Source organism: Taudactylus pleione, unplaced genomic scaffold (assembly GCF_031769625.1).
Source record: "Taudactylus pleione unplaced genomic scaffold, aTauple2 ptg000757l, whole genome shotgun sequence".
Taxonomy (NCBI): Eukaryota; Metazoa; Chordata; class Amphibia; order Anura; family Myobatrachidae; genus Taudactylus; species Taudactylus pleione.
In genome coordinates this window covers 3,361,717-3,383,469 of record NW_028285159.1, presented here as the reverse complement: position 1 = coordinate 3,383,469, position 21,753 = coordinate 3,361,717, and the positions used below count along the sequence as shown (strand labels likewise).

Genomic DNA, 21,753 nt, shown 5'->3' with positions numbered 1-21,753 from the left:
AAGTCAATAAAAGTAATTAAACAGTAATTTTATGTATAGTAGTTTTCTAATTGTTTTTCTCTTTATACAGGTATAGGACCCGTTACCAGGGTCCTATACCTGTATAAATCACAGCAATATGTAAATCACAGCATCATTTTTGTGCCCATAACAATAGGAGCTTCTTGCTAAAATCGTGTACATATTCAGTACTGAAAAATTAGCAGTACAGAAGGATATTAGGTAGTAGGTCTCTTGCTTGATAATTTACATATAACTAGTTAAGACATAAAAAAGCACAATGAACAAATAGCTTACAATCTACTGATGAGCAGCTGTCCCACAATTTTTTTTTCTATGTATAAGAGGTCATTCACACTTACTTATTGGGTGATACACACAGTGCATGAGCAGCAAAAGCGTATAAGCCCTTTGCTGGCAATTCACCAGTGATCTCTATGCCTCACAACAAAACAGCATATTTGGTCAGTCAATATGATTTTGTTTATGCTAATGCTGGGTACACAATGGCCAATATACTGTGTGTATGGATGACCGACCTGCATACACAAAAAAACGATCGGTCAGACGGCCAATCCATCGGCCAAGTGTGTACCTAGCATAAGACTCAATCATAAAAACATTTAAACAATTCATAAAATGTCTTAGTATATCTACAGTATGACAAAAAAAAAATACATTTAAAGTAATTTAAAGAAAACATGAAGCAACAACTCCAATTTGAAGCAAGAATAGGATTTTTGTATCATCGTTCAATTAACGTTAGTACAAAGACTGTGCATAAAACATACATGAAATAATTAGTGTGGATGGGTCTTAATTTAAGAGATGTTAAACAGCTTGTAGACATCTGGTAGCAAGCTGAAATGGGTCATTTAAAATTTATCTAACTAAATTAAGGGGGGAGCAGCTTTTCCTCCAGGATCGACATGTCACAAGATAACTAAATGGACTTAGTAGGCTTGCCTGGGAATCCTTAGCTGTCAGTGGTGAATATGCAAAGGGCCAGCAAATTAAATCAACCTGCCAAACTGTCAATTTCAAGCCTCATGACTGCATGAAAATAGCATCACTGGAAGAAATCAAGCATTGCCTTCATTTGGGCTTCCTGGCACCTATTCAACTGCTCATACAGTTGTGGCTAATTTTGCATGCAAATTTCAGTCAATAAGCTCAGAACAAGACCTCCCAAGATATTTCAAAGGATCTGACAGCGTTTTTTTCTGAATACCAAATCGACAGTAGTTGAAATTCAATCTCCATTTGCTTGTGCTTTGCATATGCACACTGTCCCCTCCGCAGAGCAAAGTTAATGAGAGCCGTACCTGTCTTCACTCACATCCTCCCAGCCGTCTTTGCTGAAGTTCTCAAACACGCTGCTCATAACCTTGATAGATTGATTAAGATAAGCTTGGTGACGTCTCAGGGAGATCTTTCTGGCTTCTTTTTGTTTAACCCTGGTTCCAAAGTCTTTTCTGCGGCCTTGTTTGTTTACTTCTTTAGAAACAGGTGGTAACGTAAGTTGTAGGGCCTGAATTTGCCTTACCAGGTCTCTATTTTCATTTCTTAGCTTGCTACTATATGCCAGTCGTCTCTTCAAGGATGTGACTTCTCTGCTCAGCTCATTGTTCTTTTTCTCTAGAGCTTCTCTGGCTTCAATTACGTCCAACATTTCATAATCTATCTCCTGCATCTTTTGCTCTCTCAAATCTAAATTTTTTTTAAGGTTACTAATGGATGTCTTCAAGAAGTTATTTTGTTTTGTTAACTCCTCATTAATTTCCTTTAGCCTTTTTGAGTCACTCTCTAATTCAATTAATTTTTTTTCGAAATAGTTTACCTAGTAAAAATCAGAGAAGAGATTAGGATTTGCAAACGATTTTCTTTTTCTCTTCTTCCAATTGCACATACATACATAGTAGTAATAATTACAATTTAATACGGATATAGCAGTTAATGTATCTACACATTTAGCAATTTTTAAGCAAAATATTACCATAAAAATAATACCAATCATGTCATTAAAGATACTTAACGTATTTATATGGCATTTCAAAAACACAGATGAGCTTAGGTTTAATGTGACTGCAAACTTTCAAGGGCAATTCTGTTCTTAGGGGTATATTTCAAACTGGTGGCAGTAAGGCTCCAAAAATGTATTTAGTTGCATATTACTGCAATAGGAAATCATGTCGGAATTGAACAAAACAACCTTGCCAAGACAGCGGGCTCTACTGGGAGCCTGTCCCAGCAAAGAGCTTAGCAGTAAAGTTATAGCTTTCACTTTACTGCCAGCTCTGAATCTGCGATTTCGAGACGCACAGTGACATTCTGCAATTGCCAGAAGGGGAGAAGCATGGAGGCTGCCCAGGAGGCATCAGAAGATACTTCTCTGATGATGTTCTCTAGTGACAGGGCGACTAAATCCATTTGATGATCGCGTTAGCTAATGGGTCAAGCTCTGAAAATTTTAAAGGTTTTGGAGTTTGCTAAAGTGGTGTAGACCACATTCCATAATGAGAATAATAGGGACTGTGTTCCGTAGCGTTCGTTTGCTTATTGGGGCATACACACGGTCAGATAATAATGACGATATAAACGATAACGATATTATTTATGGTTTATAGCGTCCTTTTTTTTTTTAACCCCCTCCAACGACCAAACGATGGTCGATGCACGGACACGGATGGTTGATATAGATCATCACCCATGCATGCAGGCTTATTTACTATAGGGACCCGCGATATCAACTATCGCGGGTCGTTACGTCGTTTGGTGCATATTGTTGGTAGTTCAATATTGAACATCCAGCCAGGGGCGTATCTATAATGGGTGCAGGGTGTGCGGGGCACATGGGCCCCAGGGGGCCCGCACCGCACACTCTGCACCCATATTATTTAAAACTCACCTGTCCGTGGTCCTGTGTCAGGTGTCAGCCCTGCAGAGAACACGGGAAAATGGCCGCCGAGCCCATTTTTCCGGTGTTATGAGCATGCGCAGTAGACTCCGGGCACACCCTAGTGTCCAGAGTCTACTGCTTCTGCGGTGGTCGGCCAGCCGCGTCAGTCGGCTGCCGGGGAGATAGGAGGGGCCCTGCATGGGGAATGCACACGAGCCCCCTCCTCTCTTAAGACACCCCTGCATCCAGCACATGCCGGACAATCATACAACGATATCTGATCGTTGTCTGATCGTCTCGTGTGTACAGGCCATAATACAGAAGATATAGTTTAATTTTAGACCCGTTATTTCTCTCTGAAAAATATTGTATGTGCAACAAGGAATTATTGGAATCCAAATAAAGTCATCCCTTTCCCATGCAGCATAGAAATAAGGTGGACGTCTTTGTCATTGTTTCGTGTATTATCTATATGGGCCAGGACTGAACATTAACACATTTAAAAGTAACATACAGTACTGCCCCTGAAATAATGCCCAACATAAAATCACCCTAAAAAATTGTGAGGGCACATCCCTCAAAACTACTGGAATAGTCAGCCTACAACATTGTCCCCTTAAGCTATTGATATTTTAAATTCATTTGAATATTTTCTTTTTCTATCTGCATAGTGTTATACACGGCAAGTCAATCAAGATGATTAAAACGAGATAGAAAATGCCTTCTGGGCTTAGACCCATTCTTAGTAATGTAGCACTTTATAGCAGCAGAAATTAAAATTTATATCTGGCAAATAAAATTAGAGATGGGATATAAAGATGATAACTTAAAGCAAAGTGGGTGACATTCCAAACTGCAGCACTCAAATGATTCCAATTACTCACTCCACGGTCACATAAATGAAAGTGAGCACATCCTGTTCAGTGTGTTATTATTTTAACATGATGTTTGTCGTGCCATAATAACAAGATGACAGCATTCATTACCTGACCATATGGCATTTGTTAGAGTACAAGCAATCAAATCATTTGCTCTAAATTACTGCATTTCCACCACGACATCCTTAGATAAATAAGACACAGCATGCGTCTTCAGCTATATAATTTGTGTTTAGTGTGAATTAACTGAGCACACAATTTTTGGTACATACATCTATTCTAATGTCCACTTGTGATAACAGGAAAGAAATTGCACCATTTTTGCTAACACATATGCGTATCATACATGTGTGATATTTTTTTTTTGTGTTGATTGAAAGGAATATTTTAAATAACTACAACAAAGTAGGAGTCATACTTGCTTTTCCATTGATTAATCCTGCATTAATAAATTACTGAGGTCTAAAAAAAATATTTTCTATCAATTCATTAACTGAGCAAAGTTTACTTCACTGTAAAAGTCACAGCAGTGTCCTTGATAAAAAGTGAAATTATGATGTTTGCATCCCCGCTAGTAAAAGGCACTTGTATGTAAAAACCTCATCACCTAAAGATTTGAAGGCTAGGTTCGGATAGCATGTATGGACTGGTTGAAAAAGAAAACCAAACAACAGAATGACAAAGTTGTATAAAAGAGGATGATAACGCTTCACGTACTGACACTGCCTTTAAACAAGCATGGGGCTTCAAAGTACACATGTTTTATAGACTCCAGAGCCACGAGTCATATTGACTAACTATAAAAGATTCTTCTCTTACCTTGGTCAAATACAGATAAACAGCTACCGTATCTAATAGTATATGACCTCAGAATGAAAAGTGGCAGGTTTTTATATGCTGTTCCAGAAGTTCTATTGAAAAATGACGTAATCAGGAACAGCATTCTGGAACCTCCTGTTAGCTGGTTCACCAGTAGAGGGTTTTTCTTTCTTAATCCTATAGCCTCCGCCGGAAGGGTCTTCACACTACCTGCAAGATCCTATTGGTGAGCATCTGACGCTCTCCCAACTCTTAACTTAGGGTAGTGTATAGATCCCCTTCAGTGAATTCACCGGACGTGAAGTGTAGTGAGGGTGGAAGTGCAGTTCCATGCCCTGACAGTGCTATTTTGTCTCAACTGTAGTATCTGGCCACCAATAGTAGAAATTTGTACCCTTGCGGGCTCGCTTTGCTCGCCACAGGTTACTGCTCCCACTATATGTACACGTGGATAGGATAGATGACATCAGGGTAAATCTACTGAAAGGGAGCTATCCGTAAGCCTTCCCTCAGTCATCTATCAGCCAGTGGTTGCTCTCCTCTCTGATGTCCAAGCTCCACCTTCCCCACAGCTTCAGGGAGTCCACCAGCTGCAGCTGCCCCTGCTCCACTGAACACACTAATCAGCTCCGGCACTTGCGGTCACCCACACAGGGTTCTCCCACTCTGACTCCTCAGCCACCACCAGGTAAAGTTTAGCACTTTTGCTAATGTCATAGCTAATACCGCTAGCATCCTTCCACATTACCTACAACTCTGCCCATCTTCCCCCCACCAAGGCGTACCTGAACCTATGCTTGTAGAAAAATAGCACTGACTATATCTACCCAGCCTTGTAAGCAAACGTCTTTGTAAAGACCCTCACATAGGAAAGCAATGCTGTGACATTCAAAGATGATAGCTGCATTATCACAAAAGGGAGTTACACTTTTACAGAAAGGAACAAAATAACTGATTAACTGTATCAGCTGAAAGGCAAGGAAACAACTAGTAATATTTGGTCTATATTAAAGCCTCTACCTTAACTTCAGCACGCCTGTGAAATGTCCTAACAAATCTGCTGCTAAAAAAGTACCTTCTGCAATGTGTGCTGTACATTCTCTCCTGTATTTCTCTTTGGAGTACTGCTCCTGACATCTTCCTCTTTGCCAAGCCTAAAGAGCAACTCTGTTAAAAAAAAAATATATATATATACATATAAGAAAAAAGAAAAAGCCTTCTCACAATAACAGGTCCGTCATATCATCACAAAACAATGTACACTCCACTTTACCTATTCTGAATAAATTGAAATATAGATATATATTTTTGTCAAGTTTTTGGAGTCTTTAAGCACTGACCTTTTTCAAAGTCTAGTGTCATAAAATTACAAAGCCTTTGTAACATCACAGTGATTTCCTCTTTTTGTTATACAGTACGAACTTTACAAAGGTACAATACATCTGCAGGTTAAAGATACTGTACTTTTATTCCTGTTTTCATTCTTTTATAGACTGCACCGTCTTTTGCCTTGAAAGCAAAATTCATTGCCTTTTTATCTATAGACCTGGCCAGTTTTATTCACTGGGTCTTGTCCCCCTGCTAGGAGGATCAGAGTGATTGGGGAACAAAGCAAATAGTAACAGAATTAGGAATGAGTGAAACTTTAAAACATCTTTCTCTCCTTATAAGATATATATAGGCTTTGGTGGGAAAGCCCATCGAAATGCGTGATGGAGATGTATGGGCCAGATTTTCCATCAAATAGGAAATTAAACTCTATGAGAGGAGAGAAAGACAGAGAGGTAATTACTACATGGTAGAGAACAAGATACACATTTGGCATACTGTATAAATCAGTTATTACAAATAAACAACAAGTTCCCAAATTATTTACCAAGGGATAAAAGATTTTCTGAAACTTGTCTGTGCAACCTTTAGAAATAAAACTACTTTTACAAACTAATTAAAAGTAATTAACTGGCTGTAGTTGAAGACTTTTTAGTATAACACAAGCAAGGACAACATATGCTCATTCACTCAACAGGGATTGAGCATATGAGAAACACAATTCTTGTTCCAAAATAAAAAAAAAAAAAGTAACAAACAAGACCAAGAGAGATTGCCAAATCTATATTTACTAAAGTGAGTTTTTAAGGTGCCTACACACTAGACAATGTGCAAACGAGGCAATGTCGTGAACGATTTCCTTTTAACTCTCCTCGGCACTCCAGGACACGATATGGTGCTTAAAAGTGTCTAATCTGACCAACAACCTATCATGCGTCCTTAACAATTTCCAGTGCGTTGTGTAAAAGTTTGGCAGATCTTGCCTGGTGTAGGTAAGACCTGAAGATACGACAAACGACCCATGGGTACGTGCATCTGCATCGTTATTGGACAATCACGATTTGTACGTTTTGTCATTCCGATGCGTCAAAACCAGGCAAATTGTCCAAAATATCGTCTAGTGTGTAGGCACCTTTAGAAGTGGAGATGCTGCCCATAGCAACCATTCTAGCTATTATCTTCTAGAGGGTGCTGGTTAAATGTTAAGTAGAATCTGACAGGTTTGCTATGGGCAACATCTCCACTTTTTATTGGGAGCAATGAGGTTTATATATATATTTATTCTGTGTGGCCAGCCAATACGATTGTTTTTCCTATGTGGAGCAATGTGTTTTTTTTTTTTGTTTCTGTTGGGGCCAGCCAATGTTATTTTTTTTCTTTGGGAGCCAATGTATGTGTGTTTTATTTCTCTAGGGCCAATGTATGCATCCTGTTGGGGCCAATGTATGTGTGTGTGTTATTTCTTTGGGGCCAATATATATGGGTTTTACTCCTGTGGAGGCCAATGTTGTGTTTTATTCCTGTGGGGGCCAATGTAGTGGTGTTTTATGTTTGTGGAGGCTAATGTGTGTTTTTTTTTTATGCGGGAGCCAAGATGTATGTTTTTTTCATAGGTCGCGCACGCCACATCACCGGATGGTGTGCCTTGTCAATTTTAAAATCTTGCGTAGTGTGCCTTGAGTTGAAAAAGGTTGAAAATCACTGCCCTAAGAGCTCCATTGCTGCTTGTTAACATTTTACAGACATGGTGAAAAAAGAAGCAGCATGGAGAGGGGAGTGAGAGTGACACGGTTTTGCCCAATGACACTGAGGGCCTGTGTTTTTACGATGTTCCCCTTCCCCTTGAGATTGAATATGACATTTTGTTTTGACTAACTAGGAAACAGTCAGTGTTTGGAACGCCTGGGCAGGGGTGTATCTAGGGATCCAAGCGCCCCTGGCAATGTAAGGTACTGGCGCCCCCCTACCCCCCTTATGCAGTGCCCCCAGTAGTAATCCCCCCTATTCTGATTTGCCCCCAGTAGTAGTCCTCCCTATACAGTGCCCTCAGTAGTAGCCCCCCTATACAGTGCCCCCAGTAGTAATCCCCCCTATGCTGCATTGCCCCCAGTAGTAGTCCCCCCTATACAGTGCCCCCAGTAGTAATCCCCCCTATGCTGCATTGCCCCCAGTAGTAGTCCCCCCCTATACAGTGCCCCCCAGTAATAGTACCCAGTAGTAGTCCCCCCCTATACATTGCCCCCAGTAGTAGCCCCCCTATACAGTGCCCCCAGTTGTAGACCCCCCTATACAGTGCCCCCAGTAGTGGCCACCCCCTCCTAAATTGCCCCAGTAGTGGCCACCCCTATACAGTGCTCCCAGTAGTGGCCACCCCCATAAATTGCCCCCAGTAGTGGCCACACCAATACAGTAAGCGGGCACCCCCCCATAAAGTGCTCCCAGTAGCGGACACCCCCTATTTCAGTGCCCCCCCGTGCCAGGCTTACACACACCGCTGTCCGAGTCCCGGCCCGCTCTTCTCCTGCATGGGAGAGACGTCATGACGTATGACGTCTCTCCCAGCACATGCTGCCTGGGGAGCCGGAACACGGAGCTCATGAGTGAGCTCCAGCCGGCTCCCTCCGCGGACGACGCAGCAGCTAATGAGAGTCAGGCAGACTCTCATTAGCTGGCTGCTATTACAAAGACACAGCCGCCGCTGGTGGCTGTCTGTTTGTAAACTGTGTAGGGAAGACCGCTCTCACTGCGGTCTGCCCTACACTTGTGGGGCCCGGGGAACTTGTCCACCCCTTGGCTACTGGTGGCACTGCCGGGCGGCGCCCCCCCTTTGGTCGGCGCCCCTGGCGAGTGCCATCCTGGCCCATGGGTAGATACGCCCCTGCGCCTGGGTGTAAAATGTTTATGTTTCTAATAAATGTCATTATTTATTATCGCTGGTCTATAAACACCACCATATTATGCGGTGCTGCAGCACAGAAAATATGGAATCATTCACACTTTAACCCTGCCATATTTAACGAATCAATGTGTGTTTTTGGTTTGTGGGAGGAAGCCAGAGTACTCACCCAACCGTAAGCAGAACACACAAACTCCACACAGATTCATTACTCCAGCATGGCAGGGAGGTAAAATCGGAGGTTCTGTGTTGATATGGGGTTACCATATTCAAAGAGAGATATAAATACATATACAAAATAATATTGGTATTTCTTATTGGCAGCTGCAGTCTACAGCAGGGTCAGGACGTGGGGCTGGTGGTCTGAGATGAGAGCAAGGATGGGAACAATACATTGTAGCAGGGAGAATCGATCTGCATTACATATTAAGTGATTCGATACAACTAAAAATGGGAGATATGGTAAGAACTAACCTGTGTTAGCTATCTTTCTACGAAGTCCATAGGGTCCACAGGGTGACCTTGGGGGTATAGGTGATACAGAGTCATCCGGGCACCTTACGCAGTAAATGTTTCTCCCAGGATACACTTGGGTCTCCCTCCATAACCCGCCCCCGGGCCAGAGTCAGCTCTGTTTCGAAACAAGTCAAAGGCTGGAGGAGAATAAAAGACGATAGTCTGGAATACTCAAGAATCACATTCTCACACAGAAGGAGCCTGAAAACCGGTGACCAGAGCGAAGTGCATCTGAAGCACAGGTTTGTCAGGGTGGGTGCCCTGTGACTCTATGGACTTCGCAGAAAGATAACGGTAAGATCTTACCATGTCTCTCAATTTCTACTTCAGGGTCCATAGGGGTCCACAGGGTGACCTTGGGGATGTCCCAAAGCAGTATCTTGAAGGGTGGGGACGCTCCTGTGCAGAGAGAAGAAGCCACCGCCCGAAGGTAGCATCCTGAGAGGCAAAAGGTATCAAAAGCATAATACCTCAAAAAAGTCTGGACAGAAGACCACGTGGCCGCCTTACAAAGCTGAACAGCCGAGGCGCCACGGCGAGCTGCCCACGAAGGACCCACAGACAGAGTAGAATGAGCAGTAACAGAGGGCGGCACTGGAAGGCCCTCATGAGTATAAGCCTCAGATAGCCATGCAAAGCCATCGAGCCAAAGTTTGTTTATTTGCTGGCCAACCCTTCTTGTGGAAACCGTAGAGTTAAAACAAGGAGTCTGACTTCCGAAGGGAACTGGTACGGACCGTAACATAAATCCTGAGGGCACGTACCACATCCAATGGGGCCTGCCGAGTGTTCTGGGGAATTAAAGGCCGGCACAACAATTTCCTCATTAATGTGGAAACTAGAGACCACCTTTGGAAGGAAACCAGGGCGAGTCAGAAGCACTGCCCTGTCCTGGTGAAAAAACAGAAATGGGGAACGACAAGAGAGAGCCCCCAAATCTGACACTCTTCTGGCAGATGCAATAGCAGGAAGAAAAACTGTCTTAGCAGTAAGCCATTTGAGATCCATTGAGTCCAGGGGTTCAAATGGAGGGCCCGAAGAACAAGGCGCCACAGGAGGGACAAAGGGAGACTGAATGCGAAGGACACCTTGTAGGTAAGTGCGGATATCAGGAAGAGGAGCGATCCTTTGCTGGAACCACACTGAAATGGCAGACATATGCACCTTCAGGGAAGCAAGGCGGAGACCAAGGTCCAAACCTGCCTGCAGGAAAGCCAACACACTGAATATCCTAAACACTTGGGGGTCGTAACCTCTGGGACGACACCATTCAAAGTATGCCACACCCATGGTAAATCCTGGCAGAGGCAGGTTTTTCGTGACCTAAGCATGGTGTTAACCACAGAGCCGGAAAAACTCTTGGACCTTAAGAGGGATGTCTCAAGAGCCACGCCGTCAAAGACAGACAACCCAGGTCCGAGTAAAAGGCAAGGACCTTGAGACAACAGGTCCGGACGCTGAGGCAACAGCACCGGAGTGTTAATTGAGAGAGACTGAAGATCTGAGTACCAGTGACGACTGGGCCACGCTGGAGCCACCAGGAGGACAGTGCCTTTTTCTTGTTTGAACCTCCGAAGTACTCGAGGAAGAAGGGAGATTGGAGGGAACAGGTATGCAAACTGGAAGGTCCACGAAACTGACCCATACACTGGCAGTTTGTGATTTTGTCGAGAGGCCATGAGATCCACGTACGGAAGGCCCCACCTGTCCACTAGGAGCTGAAACACATCGTGGTGAAGAGATCATTCCCTGGGATGCTCGTCGTGACGGCTGAGGAAGTCTGCTTCCCAATGGAGAACTCCTGGAATGAACATTGCAGACATGGCTGGTAGATGGATTTCCGCCCATGTCAGGATGCGTGACACCTCATCGCCACCCGACTTCGAATCCCTCCTTCATGGTTAATGTAAGCCATGGTCGTGGTGTTGTCTGACTGAACTTGCACAGGCTTTCCATGAAGTATGAGTCTGGCTTGTTGCAGAGCCCTGAAGACTGCCCGAAGTTCCAATATGTTGATTTGAAGAGCAGACTCCTCTGCTGTCCATTGTCCCTGAACGGAGTGTGGACCTGTCACTACGCCCCAATCCCGGAGACTGGCGTCTGTCGTCAGAAGGACCCAGTCTGGAGTCCAAAAGGGGCGCCCCTGGTGAGGTGGACCGTCGGCAGCCACCAAGTCAGAGATAGATGCACCTCCGGAGAGAGCACCATCGTTTGTGTCCTTATCCGATGGGGAAATCCATCCCACCTGGAGAGAATCAATCTCTGCAGAGGCCGGGAATGAAACTGGGCATATTCCACTATGTCGAAAGTCGATATAATGGATCCCAGTAACTGCATTGCTGAGTGTATGGACACTCGGCGACCGTGGAGGCATCTATGCACGCGCGTCTGCAAAGTGGAGATCTTTTCTGCGGTCAGAAAAATCCTCTGCTGTTGTGAATACAACAGAGCTCCCAGATGGAGTATCCTTTAAGATGGGATCAGGGAGGACTTCTTCCAATTGACCAACCACCCGTGCATCTGTAGCACAGATATTGTCAGCTGTAGGTGGTGGTGAAGTACCTCTGGAGACCCTGCTAAACAGCAACAGATCGTCCAGGTATGGTAACAGGCGGATCCCCTGCAGCCACAGATGGGCTGCCATTACCACCATAATTTTTGTAAACACCCGAGGTGCAGTAGAGGGGCTAAACGGCAGAGCCTGAAACTGGAAATATTGTTGTGACACAGCAAACCTGAGACAACGCTGGTGAACCGAAGCAATCGGAATATGCAGGTATGCATCCTGAATATCCAGTGACACCATAAAATCCCCAGGTTCCGTAGCCAGTATGACTGAAGATAGGGTTTCCATCCTGAACCGAGGTACCTGAGGAATTTGTCCAGGGACTCGAGATTGATAGGTCGGTGAGTTCCGTTCGGTTTTTGAACCAGAAACAGGCTGGAATAATAAGCCGTTCCCCTCTGGGATAACGGGACCGGTACAATGACCACTGCCTGAAGCAAGGACTGTACTGCCTCTTGACTAGCCAAGGCCTTGTCCTTGTTTGACAGGAGGCCTCTGCAGAACTACTGATGGGGAGGCCGTCTGCGGAAGGAGAGGGCGTACCCCTGAGAGACCACTTCTCTCACCCAGGTGTCTGTGGTAGTCTGACACCAGCATTGGGGAACTGAAAAAGTCAGCCTCCCACTCTAGGATCCCCCAAGGGGAGGCCCCTCCCATCAGACAGAGGGCTTTTCATCAGGCTTGGCAGCCGGACATCTTCCACTCCAAGCGTGTTTCTTAGGCTTGGTAGTTTTCTAGGTAGTTGATGGCCTAGGAAAGGACTGAGTTCTATCCTTACCTGGGGCCCGATCAGTCCGAAAGGACGAAGTTCGAGACCCCGAGGGAGCAGAAGGCAGACAAGCCGACTTAGCCACTGCTAATTTATCCACAATTGTATCCAGATCAGGGCCAAACAAGTCTTTACAATTATAAGGTAAACACTCTAAGCCCTTCTTGGAGTCCACATCTGCCCTCCAAGAGCGAAGCCACAGGGAGCGGCGAGCCGCAGTGGAAATCCTGGCATTCAATAAGCTGACATCCATTGTAGCCTTGTTAATATAGGTAGCTGAATCTCGGATGTTGCCCACAAAATTCAACTGCTCCCTTGTAGCATCCGAATACAAGGACTTTTCCAGGGTGTTTGCCCAACATTCCATAGCGCGAGCCACCCAGCAGATAGCCATGGCCGGTCTGAATGCGGCACCTCAGAGGGAATAAATGGATTTCAGGCAAACATCCAACTTCCTATCCGTGGTATCCTTCAGGGACGACATGGAAGGCATAGGGAGGGTCGCACTTTTAACCAAGCACGTTACATGGGAATCCACCGCCGGTGAAGTTCCCATGTAGTAAAATAATCATCAGCAAAAGGGTAAGCGTAGGACAGGCGCTTCTGCGGCTGGTAATGCTTTAAAGGGGTTTCCATGCCACCTCCAGGTGGTCCAGCTGGTTAGACAAAGGAAATACAGCAGCGGTCACCTTTATGTCCTTGAAATATGCATGTTTGGACTTAATGTAGGTGCTGGAGGTTCGTCCTCCTCTATGACCAAGGCTGCACGGACAGCTTGTATCAGACCCGGAATATACGTATTTCACTTGGACTATACCTCATGTGTAGAGGACTCGGAGTCAGATTAATCTCGGGAGCACCCCATCATCAGATGACATATCGTCATCATCATACAGAGTAGATTGAGACGACGGCAAAAATCTTTTAGCCGGTCTACTTTGGGGTGCCTCCCCCTGACGCACCTCAGCCACATTCTGCAACGCATTGGGAATCGTATTAACCCACGGGGGAATAGCACCTGCATGGGTGCAGCCGGCTGAAGCAGGCTCTGAAAGGGCATAAGCTGCTGCTGTGTGAACCCCAGCGGGGAAAACACAGGAGGGACAGCTAAACATACTGCAATGGCCATTAGTGCTTGTGCAAAGCACGCCCAAGGGGGCTCCTGTGGAGTGGCAGAGACCGTAGAGGGACCTGGAGGAGCATAGCACCTCAAACATAATCCCTCAAGGACCATGTCTCCCACCCCTACGTCCACTGTACAGTTTTAACATAACAGCCGGACGGGAGCCAAATTTGGCATATCACTCTCACTACCAGACATGGTGGAGAAGATACCAGTGTACTGTATATGACTCACCACACAGAATAACAGACTGAGGCTGCACCCTGACAACACTTATACTAAGGTTCAGTGAGAAAAAAAGACACATGGAAAGTAAAATGGCTGACAGAAAAATGTGAAACTCAGACAGACAGCGCTAGCATAAAGTCACATACAATGCAGAATAACAACACCTGCACTTAATGGTGCTACTTAATCAACTAGACAGACTTAGTGACTGGTAGGATATAGTACTACATACACTGACCACATACTGGGGAGAGGTATGTAGGGGGACCCAGGCTCCGCGCTCCTCAGAGATCTGTGCCCTTGCCAAGGAGAAAATGGCCACCAGAGATCCAGGAAGAGGCGTTCCTGTGGGAGGAGAGCTGCTAGAGCTAAGCCAGACCGCAGTGGAAGGCACGCTGTGCAGAGGGGAAGAGCCAGCTGTAAATAGGGAAGGCAGCCTTCCCTGGCCAGTGATTAACCCCTGGGGTGCTGGAAGCGCAATGTTTCCCAAGCGCTGGGCCTCACGTCCCCAGACAGGTCTTCAGTGGAAGCGCAGGTGTTTATGGCCTGGCTCCACCACAGTCATCTCCCGGTCCGTCCCCAGAGACCCAGGGGGAATGGACTGCAAAAGCGGATCACCGCTACCTGACGTCCCCGTAAATCCGGCTGCAGTCCTGGGAGTCCTCCGGGGTCTGGCTAGCACAGACCCCGGCTCCCGCCGCGATCTCCGGATCAGTACCGGTGTTTCTGCAATAGCGGGGTGATGGAGCGGCAGCGCAGACGTCCCCTGGACTGTCCGTTTACAGAAGCGAAGTGTCTTCTTTAAAATAAAAAATCTTCAGGGGCTGTTAAACAGCCCCACTGCGTTTAGTGACCCGTTTCCGGCCGGGCACCCAACGAAACAGAGGTGCCTCTGGCCCGGAGGCGGGTATGGAGGGAGACCCAAGTGCATCCTGGGAGAAAAATTTACTGCATAAGGTGCCCAGATGACTCTGCATCACCTATACCCCCAAGGTCACCCTCTGGACCCTGAAGTAGCAACATCACGACATATCAATCCGAGATATTGACTAACCCAAAAGATTGGCTATTGATGTTTATCCTTACAGCACAGTAAGGCAGCAATTCCAAACACTGTCATTATGCTGTCCATTGGATGTGATCACAAACTTTTCTGCAGTGAAATGTTAATTGTAAGTTCACAACTCATTTTGTTCTTACAGGTAACTTTACTTTAATTTTAAATAAACATCAGCACATTGGAGCCAATTTCTCTGTCCAATATCTAATAATCTTTTGGCTAATCCTTAATTCTCTGGTGAGTAACGCAGGCAGTGCAACTGTAAATAGTCTAGTAGTCAAAGCAGAAAGTTATTGGCGAAAGTCTCAAACAGTACCTTTGATACTTTAGTAAGAAAGAAATGGCAGTATGTGTTATAAAAAACCTCTGAATAAATACCAAAAATACACTTCTAATCTTAACTACAGTCAGGCATCTAATACCCCTTTTCCGCTAGCCTCAAAATCCCGGGTTATTGCACGCGAGCGCGCATCAACCTGGGACTTTGGTAAGTACAAACTGCTTCAACCGAGCCCAGTCCCCCGGGAAGCCAGCCCTGCTAGCGAGCAGGGTTATTCCCAGGTAGGACCCAGGTAAAGCTCTGTGCAAAGGGGTAACCTGGGACATCCGACTCGGGACCAGTTTACAACATGGGGAGAGCCGCATTCCAACGCAAGGAGATGATATCTCCAAGCGTCAGTACTGCACCCGTGTACAGTGTGAAAGGCGCTGATCCGGGAATAACCTGGATCGCCGCCGCAGTTGAAAAAGGGATCTGTCCCATGTCTGACCCGCTTTGGATCTATGTTCCAAATCTCGGGTCAAAACCGGGACTTAAGTGTAAAAGCGGTATAACCAACATGCTGTGACGATACAGGGCTTAGTGAAATACTCTGTGTCACACAGCTGGCCTACCTGGTATCTGCTTAAACATCACCCAGGCAAATATCCAAAATAACCTAAATAGGTTTATTTAAGAACAAGGTAGCAGCAAACAGCAATTAAAAAATGTAAATAATAATCTGCATCAAATAGTACTACAATCTGGCACAGACAATATGCAAGGTATAATGAAAACACCTCACCAATATTCTAGTTACTCTAAGGGCAGCTGTCGCTTCTCCTGGGACGCAGACCCTCTTTTCCATTGAGGCTACCAGCAAGGCAGCAGTCCTGTGTCACTGTCACTCCGCTTTTGGCGGACACACAGCTTCCCAAGACCTGGAGAGGTAGATCTAGGCAAAGGTAGTACTCCAAGGACCAATTGCCCCTTTCCTGTCACATGGCAGAGATCATCACTGGGTAGTGAATGCTCCATTGCTGTTCTTACAAGCTCTCTTAAGCTGGGTACACACTGGTAGCTATAATCGGCCATTCCATTGAATGGTCAATCTATCTATAGTACATCGGCGGGTGTGTACACCCAACAGGTCTGTGAACTACGTCGTTCAGACATATCGGATCGACCCTGCAGCACAGCAGTGTGTACAGGCAACCCGCCAATCGCCTGTACACATGCTGCAGGAACCCGCCGATAAGAGACAGCCACATCGGACAGGCGATTGGTAATTGTGTGTGCACTTACCAATCATCATATAGGTCGGCCTAGTGTGTATCCGAATTTAAAGGCAGAAGTGACCTTCTAATGTGTCCCAGGACCTGCCTAATTGGTTATTTTCTGTCTTTTCACAGGTAAACCTGCAGATAGGGATAGCGGATGAGTCACTTTTGATATAATTAGGGGCAGGTATTTTTCTGTGGCTGTACAGCAGAAGTTGTGTAAACAAGAGGTCACAATCCAGAGACATTATATTTAAACATATAATGTAGTCACCTATCTGTTGACCTTTACCCTTCCTAAAGCAAACTACACACTGATTTGCAGATGGACTTAAACTTGTTGTTCATACACACTAAACAACCATCACTGCTGAAAGATTTAATAACTCAAATATTAAAACTTAAATAAAGGTGTTGATCTAATTAGCCACTGTTGAGTCGTGCAGCCTGTTCTTCCAGGTAGTGTGTCCGGAGATATTCAATAACCGACATGGGATCAGCCCGCGATCAGCCCTCAAGCAGCAGTTAATACTTACTGTATTTCTGCTTGTACCCTTTGGACTAACTAAAGATTTACAAACAATAACCATCAGCCATTTGTATTATCTATTAATGTTGTTGTTTATATCCTCAATATGGAACACTGTAAATGGTTGAAAACTAACTTAAAATGTCAAAAGGGTTTAATGAATGATTCAAAAAGTGACTGAAGGGAAATCTAGAAGCATGACAAATTCTGAAAATGCAAAGGGCATGAAATCACCTTTATCTTAATTTTCTAATTAAAAATATGAGTTAATCATTAATTTTTTTAATAAAATTTTATTTTACATTTCATAGTTTAATGCAATTTTAGCCATTAAACTTAAAATTGAGATCACGGTATACAAGTTTCAATTAAGGCACAAAATGTACACGGATTGCCATTTCATACTTTTTGCTACATTATAATCATGCCTTATTCACAGGCTTGCCATGCAGTAAATGGTCACTATTTCAAAATTGTACAGTGCAGTAGAAGGATAGGTTTTTCACCTGTCCAAGATCTTAAAATAATTTAAATGCAGAAATGTCTCTTCATAAAATATATTGGCAAACAAAGACAAGGATCCAGCATTTAATACCAGACTATGGCTGATTTTGTAATGGAGATGTCAGTGAGCAGTAGCTCCATATGGAATTATGAAAGTGCACAGTGATTCAACAATGATGTCTGGGGAACACATTTATATATGCGAAGAAACAATAATTGGCTACTGCCCTATTCCATTAATGGATGTGTAGTTACTGGTATAACATCTATGAATTCCTGCAAAACTCATTAAAACTTCTGTTATTTTACCATAACAATGGATATACTGGGAAAAAACAACAACTTTCTACAGAAACTAAAAGGGTCACATGAAGAGCCTTATTTTCCTCCATTATGTAGTCCACAACCTGATGTACAACAATTTAAAAAAAATGTCTACTGGAGTTTCCAAAACATAATAAACACATTTATTTCACATAACACTATGCTTCCTTCCTAACTAGTTAAACCTTTCTAATTCTAGTCATACTAAGAATAAGTATCCAATTAAAAAGTATATTGGTATAACTGTAGCAGACTGTATGTCTGAAGTAGAAGCTTTCTCTAAGTGCCCTATCATACTGTATGAAAGCCTCATATTAAATAAGAAATATGTAAATTATATACAAAATAAGCATGCATATTAATAAGCACATTTGTAGTAGTCGCTGATTTAATTGTCAAACATCTGACATGGTGCATCTTATTGTATGACTTTGAATCACTCCACTTAGGCTGACTGAATAAACCTTGGAGTATTTTAAGTACACTCTGCTGCAAAGGACACATACACACTAGCGTTTACCCGCAGCTTTGCCGCGTGGATGTCTGTTATTGCTCAGCAAAACTAATTTTACAAATAAAGTAGTGGCATCTATTATTGTGATGTATATTTTATATTGTAGACATTGATCACAAAATGTCTTTGTAAACAATATTTGTAGTTTTTACTTCAGGGATTAACAAATAGAAGCTTGGGGCTACTAACTTGTAAGCAAACCACGTAAAGCTACCCATTGGTGCGCAATCTACTGGATTGACATATATACTGCAACTTCATAAGTCAAGATAAGCTACCTGATCAGTGCTCAATATAGATTTTGAATTTCCAGCTAAACAGATCTTGAGATATATATATATATATATATATATATATATATATATATATATATATATATACACACACATACATACATATATAACGTATATATATATATGTATGTAGTCATTTTGGAGTTGAGGAGCCTGTGCAAATTCCGATAAAACTTTTTTTTTATCCATAGATCTCCATAGTTCATAAACAGTCCCTAAAAGTAGGTTTATCTCAAAAAAATTATATTTAAATACATAATTTTTGGCTTGAGGAATATGCACACTGCATGAGCCGAATGTCAAGCGTCTGGTTTTTCCTTTAGTGTTCCTGTCCCTGATGTCACATTGATATAAAACATACAGATGTGTCCGCTTATGTTGTTGCTCAAGTCGCGCCACACAGGCTTCTAAGTCATGGCATGAGAATAGAGCAGTGAGGCACGGTAAGGTGCAGTGAAACTTGACAGTATCCATGGTATGCAATACACAGCTTCATCGCTGGGTGGCTAGTGCTCCACTGATTAAATCTACAGTGGTGAATAATACAGCAGTGGATGGATATGGCACTACAGAATACAATAGTACAGTAAGCCCTGACAGGCAGGCCAATCACACAGTACTGCACAGTGTAAACAGTGTCTTTTATACAGTATATAGTACTGTAGTAATTCTGCGTAGCGGGCTATTTTATTAAAGACTGCCCATGCGATTACTTGTGCCATGCACATTGTTCTGCAAGCTCCTAGCGGCAATTTCGGCGGTGATGTGTGGCACTCACACAGTGATGGCATGCTTTAAAAATTGGTAGTTGTGTTTGAGCAACAATGTATGAAATCAACAAGTCTCAGCCCAGAAAGCGGTGTCTTTGGATTACAAACTGCCTGTGCATCTTCTGTAGCAATCTTGTGGCAATGTCGGAACTGCTGTGCCACTAGGAATTTTTACAACATGTTGTTAATATTGCAACATGTTGTACACATCAGTAAGTGCTGGTCAATGCAGCACTGTAGACAGTGGTGTGCAGCAACCACACAGCGACAGCATGTATTAGAAAGGAGTAGTGGGGTCTGAGCAGCACTGTATAAAATAATCACTGTATTACAAATCTCGGTCCAGAAAGAGGTGTCTTTGGATCACAGAGACTCTGCAGCACATTTGTGGCAATGTCGGCACTACAGTGCTGCTAGGAGCTTGATGCTAATTGGAACACATAACTAAGTGCAAGTCACAGCGCCTTAGTAATGAGCAGTAGGGTTTGAAGTGTGCTGTATGAAACCATCACTCAACTACAAGTTTCAGCCCAGAAAGGGGTCTTTGGATTACACGCTGTCTGTGCGTCTTGTGCAGCACATTTGCAGCAATTTCAGCAGTACTGTACTGCTAGGAGCTTGTTCAACATGATGCTAAAGTTGCTGCAAATTCTGCAGTGACGTGCGGCGCTCACACAACCATGACATGCCTTAGAAAGTAGTAGTGTGGTTTGAACACTATGAAAACTATGAAACTATCACTCAACTAAAAGTTACAGGACAGAAAGATTACACATTGACTACTTCGCAGCATTAATACACTGCACGCATGCCCAGTGGAGCTGGTCGGGAGGTGAGACACAGCGCATCTGCACTAGGCTGATGCGCGATGAAATCAGGCAGGGATCGCCAAAGGGGGAGATTTCACGCCCTCACTCTGGCAGATGAGATGTTAATACATATCACCAGCAGTGCTTCCTGCTTTGCCTCGGTAAAGAGGCAAAGCAGGAATAGTTATAGAGGCAGGATGCACCATATTGAAATCTGACTAATGTACTTTTTTTAAAAAACAGATCTAATTCCGCTCAGCCGCCGACACCGCCAACTTGAGCCAGAAGGCCATTTTAGAGGGGCTACACCCGAGGTAAAATACAGCAATGCTTACTACTTACAGTACACTATGAATGTCAAGATTTTACAATAAACTGTTCAGTACACTACTGTATATTAGTGCTGTAATACTGTACCTTTTTCTTTTTTTTCCCACAGATCAAGTTCTTTGGGTGACAGCCCTCTTTTGTGTTAGTGCCCACATGTTAGTGGATCGTTTTATTTTATTATTTATTTTTTTATGTAAATCTTAAAAATTATTGTGGTACACCGTGTTTTGCATTTTCCAATTTATTAGTTCTAACTGTCAGCATGGGCGCAAATGACGGGTCTAGTACGTCTGAACAGAGAACAGGAAGGAGGAGGGTCCTGCTCATGGAGCTTACAGTCTAAGAAGCCAGAGAGTATAGCAAGAAGCAAATCAAAGCAACACAGGACAACAGAAATGAGACAGGCTCACATATCAGATTGCGATGCAAATATCTGTCACAAGACAGCTTCTTGCCACTCAGATCCAGATTGCTCTAATTGTATTATGACAGCAAAATCTGAAGATCTCCAGTGCCAATTTGTACTGTAACAGGTAGTTGTCCTATATAATATCAGAGCTCACACTTTTGCTCTATAGGCGACACAGGATTCAGTATAGCAAAATATGATCTGGCTGTGTGCGCTGCAGCCAATAGTGATCTTACAGCGTCTCTCCTCCCTGTCCACCCTCTGCTTACAGTGACAAGCTTGAAGAGTGCCAGATACCGCAGCCTACTGACAGGATGCCACCCTCCATACCAATTGGTAAAGTCGGGGAGATCACCTTCCTCACTCGACACATTCTAGGAGTAGTGTGAAAGCCGCATCTAACCCATATGCCGTCTCCACAGGGAGGAAGCCCCAGTGGAACAGAACCCCAGCACCTCAGATTTTCCCTAGATGACAACTTAAGAAAAACCATGGAGACTCCACTCAAGGCCGTGCCCCTCCAAACACCAGACCCACAAACCACAAGGACCCTTTCCCAGGTCAGCCACCAGGGAGAAGACCTCGAGGGGGAAAGGCACCATCCTCCAGCCTGTCTCATTAAGATGGTAAGTAATATGGCATGCTCCAT

General features: G+C 44.0%; 1 protein-coding gene across 5 annotated transcripts in view; it reads right to left on the bottom strand.

Moving 5' to 3' along the window:
* Positions 1 to 21,753, bottom strand: part of CNTLN (centlein) — a 505,942-nt gene that overhangs the window by 161,831 nt on the left and 322,358 nt on the right. For all 5 annotated transcript variants that reach the window (XM_088457338.1, XM_088457337.1, XM_088457336.1 and 2 more), the window contains exons 15-16: positions 5,672 to 5,763; positions 1,326 to 1,840 (exon numbers count right to left, since the gene is read on the bottom strand). In XM_088457338.1, the coding sequence (XP_088313464.1) occupies positions 1,326 to 1,840; positions 5,672 to 5,763 (607 nt within the window). The remainder of the gene's footprint in view (positions 1 to 1,325; positions 1,841 to 5,671; positions 5,764 to 21,753) is intronic.